This window comes from Trachypithecus francoisi, unplaced genomic scaffold, assembly GCF_009764315.1.
Source record: "Trachypithecus francoisi isolate TF-2019V2 unplaced genomic scaffold, Tfra_2.0 Lachesis_group8, whole genome shotgun sequence".
Taxonomy (NCBI): domain Eukaryota; kingdom Metazoa; phylum Chordata; class Mammalia; order Primates; family Cercopithecidae; genus Trachypithecus; species Trachypithecus francoisi.
The window spans coordinates 136,916-147,015 of record NW_022681473.1 but is presented as its reverse complement, the minus strand read 5'-3'; the positions used below and the strand labels follow the sequence as shown (position 1 = coordinate 147,015).

Here is a 10,100-nt window from a genome sequence, read left to right as displayed (position 1 = left end):
GAGATCGCACCACTGCACTCCAGCTTGGGCAACAAGAGTGAAACTCCATCTCAAAAATAAAAAAAAAATTATACTATGTGGGCTGGGCATGGTGGCTCACGCCTGTAATCCCAGCACTTTGGGAGGCCAAGGTGGGTGGATCACGAGGTCAGGAGGTCGAGACCTTTCTGGCTAACCCAGTGAAACCCCTTCTCCACTAAAAATACAAAAAATTAGCCGGGCATGGTGGTGGGCACCTGTAGTCCCAGCTACTTGGGAGGCTGGGGCAGGAGAATGGCATGAACCTGGGAGGCGGAGCTTGCAGTGAGCTGGATCCGGCCACTGCATTCCAGCCTGGGCGACAGAGCAAGACTCCAACTCAGTTAAAAAAAAAAAATTATACTATGTGGATACAATCCCTGCTGCGTGGCCTGGAAAACATCCCGTAGCAAAGGTGTTCAACATCGAGAAGCACTGTGAGTTGTTGGTTATCACAGCCATTGTTAAAGTTAAATCTTATAAATCTTATAAATTATCAATACAATGTATCCTATAGAGCCAAAGTCATCATTACTCAAACACATCACTCTGCAATTACACGGCTGCACGCTACTGTTCTGTGAGCTCCGGAGGTCACTGATGTGGACCTGACCACCCGCTGAGGTGAAAGGCTACGCCAGGGTGAGCAGCTGCCCATCTCTGTAAGTTCCACCTTCAGCGATGTCCTCCGGGGAGTCTGGCCTGGTGGGCAAATAAGCCCAGGAAAATGGGCCCATGTAGCACATCAGGAATTAAACAGGTCGTGCCGCACACAGGCCTGCAGGCCTCGTTCCTGCCCGTGACCCCTCCCCTGCCAGCCCTGCCCACACTGCCCCCTCTGACAAGCCAAGCGCACAGCATCAGCTCGGTTTGCCGCAATAGCCTCTGCCAAGGAGGGTCCAGGAAGAAACCCAGAGGCCACACAAGGTGTTTCCACAGGGAGGACGTAACCTCCGGAACTGCTCAGGGGCACAAACCGGTTCGTGGGAAAAACAGGCGGCAACTGCAGGAAGCGGCCGGCACCCCTGTGAGGACCCAGGGAAGAGGCAGAGATGATCAGAACCTGGAAATCTGGAGGGCGCCCCAGGGACCAGACACCCAGAGCTCTGGGCAGCGTGGGTGCTGCTGGGCCACGTGGAGCGGGTCTGGGAGCCTTCACCCAGGTGGTAAAAGGCCATGGCTCTTAACTCCACCGTCCAGGCCTCTGCCACTGGCATCCCACAGCCCCCTCTTCCGTCAGTGCTCCCCAGAGTCCCCGTTCCTGGGCCTGGAGGGCTCCTTTGGGACAGGCGGCACTGGCCGCCGGGCCTCTGACCTGCACCAGGAGACACGGGGACCTTTAGCCCCCACACCCGCACGGAGCAGGACTGCAACCCCAGGAAACGACGAGGCATTTCAGCAGATGAGGCCTGTGACAAGTGAGGCGAGGGCTTTGGGGGAACTGCTGTGGGACCCGGCGTGTGGAGGCACCAGCACAGGCCTGGCAGGAGCCCTGAACCGGGACAGTGAGGTCCTGCAGCTGCTGGCCTGCGGTGTGGAGACTCCCAACGTAGGGGAAGTCTCCAGGACCCCCACACCCCTAACAAGATGAGAAATGTGCTCACTTGGGCTCTAGAGAGGAAGCCCCTGTTAGCCCTCAGCCCCTCCTTCCTCCCCGTCCCAAAGTAATTTGATCTTCAGGAATTTGTTCCGCCCTCATCTGGCCCCGGCCAAATCCCGATTTGACAAATGCCAGGAAAAGGAAATGGTTGAGAAATCGAAACTACTGGGGAAAGGGAGGGCCCACTAAGAACCATCCCACTAACCCGACCACCGCTGGCCTTCGCAGGACACCATGAACCACACGGTCCAAACCGTCTTCTCTCCTGTCAATAGCGGTCAGCCTCCCAACTATGAGTTGCTCAAGGAGGAGCAGGAGGTGGCTGTGCTGGGGGCGCCCCACAACCCTGCTCCCCTGACGTCCACCGTGATCCACATCCGCAGCGAGACCTCCGTGCCCGACCATGTCGTCTGGTCCCTGTTCAACACCCTCTTCATGAACCCCTGCTGCCTGGGCTTCATAGCATTCGCCTACTCCGTGAAGGTGCGTGTGGCCCCAGGGGATGCTCAGAGGGTCAGTGAGCCTGGGGTTCCACCTGCCCAGATGCTGCCTGGGGTGGGGACTTGTGTGTCCTTGTGAGTGTGAGTTTGTGTGCACCTCTGTCCCGTGTGTGCCCACGTCAGTAGCTTTGTCTGTGTGATCTGTGTGTGGGTGGCTTGGGGAATCTGCCCAGTGCAGGTCTAGGAGGAGGCTCCAGGAGGCTGGCTGGCTCAGAGTTTGTCCCCAGCGATCTACTAGCCCAGAGCAATTCTCCCTACAGCCCAATACCAGAAATGACACCCTCACCTTCCAGACTGGCACCTAGGCTCTCCCAGAAAGTGAGAAGGGAACTCACAGGCGACTTCACCCCATGGTGGGAGAACAGCCTGTGTTGGGGCCAAGGTAGAAGGAGGATGAGCCCCAAGGCCCCTGGAGAGTCGGTCTGAGTGAGGAAGGGGAGGGGGTGGTCCCTGATCTCAGAGTGGGGAGGAGCCAGGGGGGAGTGGGAGCCACAGCACATGGCTCTCAGCTGAGGGATCCTGGTCCCCTCACCATCTCTTCTCCTCCAGTCTAGGGACAGGAAGATGGTTGGCGACCTGACTGGGGCCCAGGCCTATGCCTCCACCGCCAAGTGCCTGAACATCTGGGCCCTGATTTTGGGCATCCTCATGACCATTCTGCTCATTGTCATCCCAGTATTGATCTACCAAGCCCATCGATAGATCAGGAGACATCATTCAGGCCAGCAGCTCCGCCCATAACCTGTGTCCCACGTGCTCCACCTTCCTTCCATTCCTCGCCTTGCCCCCGGAGCCGAGTCCTGTATCAGCCCTTTATCCTCACACTTTTCTACAATGGCATTCAATAAAGTGTACATGTTTCTGGTGCTGCTGAGACTTCACCTGGGGAGGAGTCCTGTTTTGGGTCCTGAGCGTGGATCTGAGACCTAGCAGTGTGGCCAGCCCCTGCACCGCTCCTTCTGGCCTCTGCAGCTCTTGGGGACGGGGCAAGTGCTTAGGCCTTCTGGTTTCGGGCCTCCTGCTGTGGGCAGCAGCTGGACCCAGGACCCTGGGAGGAGTTCCTGTGTCCTGGAAGTCTCAGCTCCGACTCAAGGTGGGCTGTTTCCGGGAACGTCAGTGCTGAGTCCGGGACATCCTGGGCCCAAGGATACGCTCTTGGCCTGTCAGCAATCCAGGCTGTCGGCTCAGGACAGAGGGAAGGGCTGGAGCCCCCAGCAGGGCCAGGAAGGGGCAAGGTGGCACCGGCTCCCCAGCTGCTCCCAGGCCCTGCTCTGTGGTGCTGGGGACCTGGCTTTAGTTCCTCGGGGTGGAGGGAGCACCGAGCTGTCTGGAGCAGCCAGTGCTGCAGATGTGGGCAGCTCGGGCCCTGTGGGAGGGAGGGGGCTTTGTGCCCAGGGCAGCAGCTGAAGGAGCCCCGGGCCTCGTAGCCCCTCCTGGGTGACCCAGGTGCTGCTTCGTGGCAACTGCCGCCTCCAGTCCAGCGGGTATCGTCCCTGCTCCCCCGCGGTGGGGGCAGCACAGGAGGAGTGGAGCTGCCCTCATGGAAGTTACCTCCACCCGGGTCTGACCCCTGGACAGACACCCCGCCCCGACCTGGTTACAGCTCCCTTCCCCGGTTCGGTCTCCGGTGTGGGCGTCTGGGGTGCCCCGTGGGCAGCCGCGGGAGGAGCTGGGGTGACCACGCGCGCCCCCGCCCCGCCGTCCACCCCCGACTCCAGGTCTGGATCTACTCCCCTCCCCACCCTCACCCGCCCCCAGACCCGGAGCCGCGCTCTCGGCCCAGGGGTCCAGGCGCCGCATGGGCGATGCACGCAGAGGAAGCGCCCTCTCCCCCTCGGGGGTCTCCCGGAGGTGAGTTCCAAAGGGGGCGAACTCGGAAGTGGGTCCCGGGCGGGAGGCGCGCGGCCCCGCCGGGCGGGGAGGGAGAAGCGGCGGAGGCGGGAGCTCAGCGGCGCCCCTGGCGGCGGCCGGCGCAGGTGCAGGTCCCGGAGGAGGCTCCGCCCGCAGCCCGGACCCCGTGGGGTGGGCGGGACGCGGACCCCGAGACCCGCAGCGCCCGACGAGCACGGGAGTTCCTCTCCTCCCCCTCGGGCGCGCCCTCGGCCGGGCCTTCCGGCCCTGCTGGGGCTCCCACCTCCCCTTCACCCGCGGGGGGCCGGATTTCCGCGTCTCCGGGGCCCCTCCCTGGGCAGGGGTTCCAGCCTGAATCCAGGAGTGACCTGTGGGAGGACTTGGTGGTCCGGGAATCACCCTGGGAGCCCGGTCCTGTGACGCCATAATGGGTTCTCTTTGCGCTCCGGGACAGAGCCCACTGGTCGCATCGAGGCAGGGGACAGCGCAGAGCCGGCTGCCGGGGAGACCGGAGTTTTGTGATTACTCAAATCCGTCTCCCCCAAAACGTGGGGATCCGAGTTTTGAAGGACGATTTGGTGGGTAGGCGGCCAGTGAGTCAGGAGTGCTGACCGGGCCGGTTGGAGATGAAGCCCTGGGGAGTCGAAGGTGTCTTCCTAACCCTAACCCAGTTCCTGGGTAGGGGCCACAGGACCAGAGGAGCTCCAGATTGTGGGTCTGGGTGGTGCCAGCTGATCCATTGAGTGCAGGGTCTGTAAAGTATCTCAAACTCTGATCCTAGGTTCTACAGTCGTGCTGTGATCCTCGGGAGCAACTTGGGGGCTGGCGGGGTCAGAATCTTCCATCCTCCAGCTGCGTGACTCCTAAACCATCATTTCTAATCTTGCGGCTAATGTGTTAGTCCTGCAAAGGCAAACTAGTCCCCAGGCAGGAAGGGGGGTTGTTCAGCCTTCATCGATAAACGTTTCTCCCCAGATCAGTTTAGGCGAAGCCCAGGGATGAGCAAGGACAGCTTGGAGGTTAGGAGCCAGACGGAGTCGGTTAGGTCAGACCTCCTTCACTGTCGTCATACTCTGAGTGATGACTTTGGCAAAGGTGGTTTCATTTCCATGCCTGCCCCTCAGAATCCTGCCTCCCTCTTGTGCCCTGCAGTTTCTTCCTCCCTAAACAGCAAAACACCTTCCACAGGAAATTGAAGCCCCACCCTGCAGGGAAAAGAAAGAAAGATCAGACTGTTACTGTGTCTATATAGAAAGAAGTAGACATAAGAGACTCCATTTTTTTCTGTATTTGAGATGCTGTTCATCTGTGACCCTACCCCCAACTTTGTCCTTGCAAGAGAGGTGTGCTGCGGTGACTCAAGGTTTAAAGGATTTTGGGCTGTGCAGGGTGTACTTTGTTAAACAAGTGCCTGAAGGCAGCTTGCTGGTGAAAAGTCATCACCATTCTCTTAATCTCAAGTACCCAGGGATACGCACACTGCCAAAGGTCGCAGGGACCTCTGCCTAGGAAAGCTAGGTATTGTCCAAAGTTTCTCCCCACGTGAGAGTCTGAAATATGGCCTCGTGGGAAGGGAAAGACCTGATCGTCCCCCAGCCTGACACCCGTGAAGGGTCTGTGCTGAGGAAGACTAGTACAAGAGGAAAGAAGGCCTCTTGGCGGTTGTTGGCAGTTGAGATAGAGAAAAGCATCTGTCTCCTGCCTGTCCCTGGGCAATGGAACATCTTGGTGTAAAACCCGATTGTATGCTCTGTTTACTGAGAAAGGAGAACACCGCCTTAGGGCGAAAGGTGGGACTTGCTAGTGCAATGCTGCTCTTTATGCACTAAAAAGGTTTATGGAGATGTTTACATATGCGTATCAAGGCACAGCACTTTTCCTTAAACTTATTCATGTCACAGAGAACTTGATTCATATGTCTTACTGCTGACTTTCTCCCTTTAATGATCCTATTATCCTGCCACTTCCTTCTCTTTTTTTTTTTTTTTTTTTTTGAGCCGGAGTCTTGCTCTGTCGCCCAGGCTGGAATGCAGTGGCCGGATCTCAGCTCACTGCAAGCTCCACTTCCCGGGTTTACGCCATTCTCCTGCCTCAGCCTCCCAGTAGCTGGGACTACAGGCGCCCGCCACCTCGCCCGGCTAGTTTTTTGTATTTTTTAGTAGAGATGGGGTTTCACCGTGTTAGCCAGGATGGTCTCGATCTCCTGACCTCGTGATCCGCCCGTCTCGGCCTCCCAAAGTGCTGGGATTACAGGCTTGAGCCACCGCGCCCGGCTGCCACTTCCTTTTCTTTAAGATGGTAAAGATAATTATCAATAAATACTAGGGAACTCAGAGACCGGTGCTGGTGTGGGTCCTCTGTATGCTGAGCTCTGGTCCCCTGGGCCCACTTTTTCTCTATACTTTGTCTCTCTGTCTCATTTCTTTTCTCAAGTCTCTCGTTCCACCTAACGAGAAACGGCCACAGGTGTGGAGGGGCAGGCCACCCCTTCACACCCCCCTCTGCAGTCACCTGTGGCCTTTGATAGGAGGTCACAAAGCCTTGCAGGGAGTTTGTTTAGCCAGCCCTCGATGTCTCAGAGCAGGCTCCATCCACATCCATCCCTCGCTTGCCGGGACCCGGCCACAGTTTGGTCTAAGTGGCCTGGGATGTGGTTGGGGCTGGCAGTGGCCTGTTGGGGATTGGGTGGAGGGTGGCGGGGTTGGTGTGTGATTTGGGGAGGCCCAGTAGTGACTCCCAGCAAGGGCGATGGCTAGCTCTTAATAGGAAATGTCGATGCTTCTGCAGGCTCAGGGGTCTGGCGACCTGGATGCAGATTCCAGATGATCAGGCCAGATAGCCATGTGTCTGCCCCAAGGTATTCTCTAGCAGCCCTGACTCTGGCAGCATAGATATGCCTAGGATGGGAGTTTAACCTTCACATTCGTTTGTTTTCACACTAGTATAAAGAACTGCTTGAGATTGGGTAATTCATACATTAAAGAAATTTAATTGACTCACATGGCTGTGAGGTGTCAGGAAACTTACAGTCATGGCAGAAGTTGAAGGGGAAACAAGGCACGTTTTCCACAATGCGGCTGGAAGGAGAATGAATGAAGGATGAACTCCCCAACGCTCTTAAAACCATCAGATCTCTAGAAAACTCACTGAGGAGAACAGTATGGGGAAACCACCCCGTGACCCAGCTCCCTCCACCTCCTCTCTTGGGTGACATATTGGGGTTACGAGCATAACGAGGATTATAAGTGAAGATGAGATTTGGGTGGGAACACAAAGCGTAACCATAGCACCTTCTTTGGAGCTCATCTATTTTTGGGTGTTTGTGTACCTGTGTTTTGGGAAAAATAACAAATGGAGACTAAAATCAATAACCCCTCCGTGCCCATTACCAGCATCCACAATGCTCACCTTCTGCCACTTTCTCATCTATGCCCCCATCTGAGATTAGATGATAGCTCATTGTTTTTTAGATTTTTAGGTAAAACTTACGTTAATAGGGGCAAATCCCATCTGTCCAGTTTTGAAAATGTAAAACCACCTTGGGAAAAACTATGTTGTTAGCAGCGGAATGTATCTGAGTCACAGGGCATGAAAATGTTAATGGTGGCAAATCCATATGGCTCTGCAGCAACCTCAGTTCTTGCCCCCTCAGAAGAAAGAATTTGACTGACGGGCATAAGGCAGAAGGAGAGACCAAGGCAAGGAGCAGGAGTGGAAGCTCTGGAGCAGGAATGAAAGGAAGGAACTACACTGGGAAGAGGGCCAAGTGGGCGACTTGAGACATGAAGTAAGCAGGTAGATCTTCGACGTGGGTTTTATGTGGTGGCTTCTGCGTCTTCCGCCCCTTCTCTTGATGGGGGCTATCTGCAAACATGGTGGTCTGCCAGCACTTGGGAGTGGCTGCATGCAGGGTGTTTGGTGGAGCTCTGCGCATGCTCACTTGAGGCCTTCTTCCCCTACCAGCTGAAAGCTCGCGAAAGGTCATGCGTCAGTTAAACCAGCCATTTGGCCTCCTCATGCGCATGCTGGAGCCCACTCACCCAACTCCTGAGGTCTTACTGGGAAGCTGCTGACCACGTTTCGGGTTTTTTCTATCTACTGGGAGACTGCCTTTGCTTGGCGCCGGTCGCTACCAATTATTATTTTAGAGAAACGGTGTAACAACCATCTGACCATCACCTGAGGGGTCGCCTGACATTCCTGGTTGGGGGTGGGAAGCGCTCTCCTGTCCTGCTCAAGCCGCAGGAGCTACCTACTGTAACAATGTCAGTGAGAAGAATTATTGAAACTGTGAGCTGAGCTAACCCACCCCCCATCTTGACTTTCCCTCAATTATTCCTGGTTTTTGGGGCCAAACTGACTTTCAGAGACATACAGGCTATTGTTTCAATGACAATGGGCCTTGTCCAAAACTCAGCGGCTCATCATGATTGAGGACTAAACTCTGATTTTTTATCTTGCCCAAATTCCTATCTAAGGGGCTTAGGAAGCCATGCCCTACAAACCATAAATTCTCATCAGATGGGTTTTATTTAACCATGTATATCATGACTTACTTTCCAACCTGACCCTGGCATAACATTACAATATGAGGAAGAAAATTAAAAAAAAATTTACCCCAAAACATGTTTCTTTGCCCTATTTTGAAATGGCCCTGCAAAGCTGTTCTTTGTGGGGGGAAATTTGCATCTGTAAAGAATCTCTATTGGCCGGGCGCGGTGGCTCAAGTCTGTAATCCCAGCACTTTGGGAGGCCGAGACGGGCGGATCACTAGGTCAGGAGACCATCCTGGCTAACACGGTGAAACCCCGTCTCTACTAAAAAATACAGAAAACTAGCCGGGCGAGGTGGCGGGCACCTATGGCCCCAGCTACTGGGGAGGCTGAGACAGGAGAATGGCGTGAACCCGGGAGGCGGAGCTTGCAGTGAGCTCAGATCCAGTCACTGCACTCCAGCATGGGCGACAGAGCGAGACTCCATCTCAAAAAAAAAAAAAAAGAAGAAGAAGAATCTCCATTAACATAGCTAAATCTTTTTCTTCCTGACCCTTGCAGTCCTGAGGAGATTAACAGTTGAGCACCTTTTAAAGATCCAAAAAGGGAACATTTGTCATCTATTGTCTCCTAAGGACAGCCACTATAAGACTTCAAAAGAACTTCGGCCTCCACAATCTTTATTTTAACCTGTACACCCCCTTTCTACCAATCTCAGCTCTTTAGACAAACTCAGTGACTCAATCATCAACGAGAGGATTAAATTCACCTGCAGGTTGGAGCACTGCCACCACCCCCTCGCCCCACACCCCCCCAGCTTTGTGTTGTCCTGCCTTTCTGGACCAAACCAATGCATTTATTTTTTTTCAATGTATTTCTTAAATGTATTTGATTGATGCCTCATGTCTCCCTAAAATGTATAAAACCAAGCTGGGCCCCGACCACTTTGGGCCTATGTTCTCAGGACTTCCTGAGGGCGGCATCACGAGCCATATTTGGCTCAGAATAAATCTCTTCAAATATTTCACAGAGTTCGACCCTTTTCGTCGTCGTAATTTAGAGCTTAAGACTGGACTTAAGACCCCCTCCACCCCCGGCTTTTTTTGCGTGTCTGACACCCATGGCTCCCCCTGGACCTAACAGCTCCTGTGGTCCCACCCGGGACGGGCGACTCAGCTCAAGAGGACAGAAAGGGTCTATTAAACCTTTTTTTTTTTTTTCCCCGCAGAGTGCTCTGCCGCCCAGGCTAGGGTAGGGTGCGGTGGCGCGATCTCGGCTCACTGCAGCCTCCGCCTCCCAAACCCTTTCTTTACTGCAATGCCCTCGCGGGCAGGAAGGCCCCTCCAGCGATTGCAAATGGATGCCCGCCGCACCCAGTGTCCGCCCTCGCTTCCCCTCTCAATCTCCGCCCTCTGGGAGGCAAACCTGTCCACGACGGGGTCAGCCTGGCCGGTCCCACGGCACCCCGTGCGGGGCAGGTGTGTCCTCCGGCGCCTGCCGCCTTGGGCTCAGCGTCCGCCCCGTCCCTCCCAGGAGGGTTTCTCCCGCTGTGAACGCGCCCCGTGTGGCCGCGGTCTCCCGACCGAGAGCACCTGCGCCGTGCCTGGTCTTGCCCTTCTCCAGAGCCGGCGGCCCGAG

The 10,100-nt window shown here is 55.6% G+C and overlaps 1 protein-coding gene and 1 pseudogene across 4 annotated transcripts; both read left to right on the top strand.

The window, feature by feature from the left end:
* Positions 1-730: 730 nt before the first annotated feature.
* LOC117080990 (interferon-induced transmembrane protein 3-like) lies at positions 731-2,999 on the top strand. 4 transcript variants are annotated; one of them, XM_033206517.1, is made up of 3 exons: positions 731-964; positions 1,847-2,101; positions 2,668-2,999. In XM_033206517.1, the coding sequence occupies exons 1-3, from the start codon at positions 746-748 to the stop codon at positions 2,818-2,820; spliced, it is 627 nt and encodes a 208-aa protein (XP_033062408.1). In that variant the 5' UTR covers positions 731-745; the 3' UTR covers positions 2,821-2,999. The 4 variants fall into 4 exon arrangements, with proteins under 4 accessions (XP_033062408.1, XP_033062407.1, XP_033062404.1 ...); XM_033206516.1 differs by having other exon boundaries at positions 731-997; XM_033206513.1 differs by having other exon boundaries at positions 731-1,045.
* LOC117080994 lies at positions 2,862-5,286 on the top strand (annotated as a pseudogene).
* Positions 5,287-10,100: the final 4,814 nt, after the last annotated feature.

Bases quoted from the DNA above. Each gene is read 5' to 3' on its own strand.
- LOC117080990 (XM_033206513.1), top strand. From the start codon at position 746: ATGGGCCCATGTAGCACATCAGGAATTAAACAGGTCGTGCCGCACACA. The intron at 1,046-1,846 runs GTGAGGACCCAG...TGGCCTTCGCAG, and splicing joins AGGAAGCGGCCGGCACCCCT to GACACCATGAACCACACGGT. The intron at 2,102-2,667 runs GTGCGTGTGGCC...CTTCTCCTCCAG, and splicing joins CATTCGCCTACTCCGTGAAG to TCTAGGGACAGGAAGATGGT.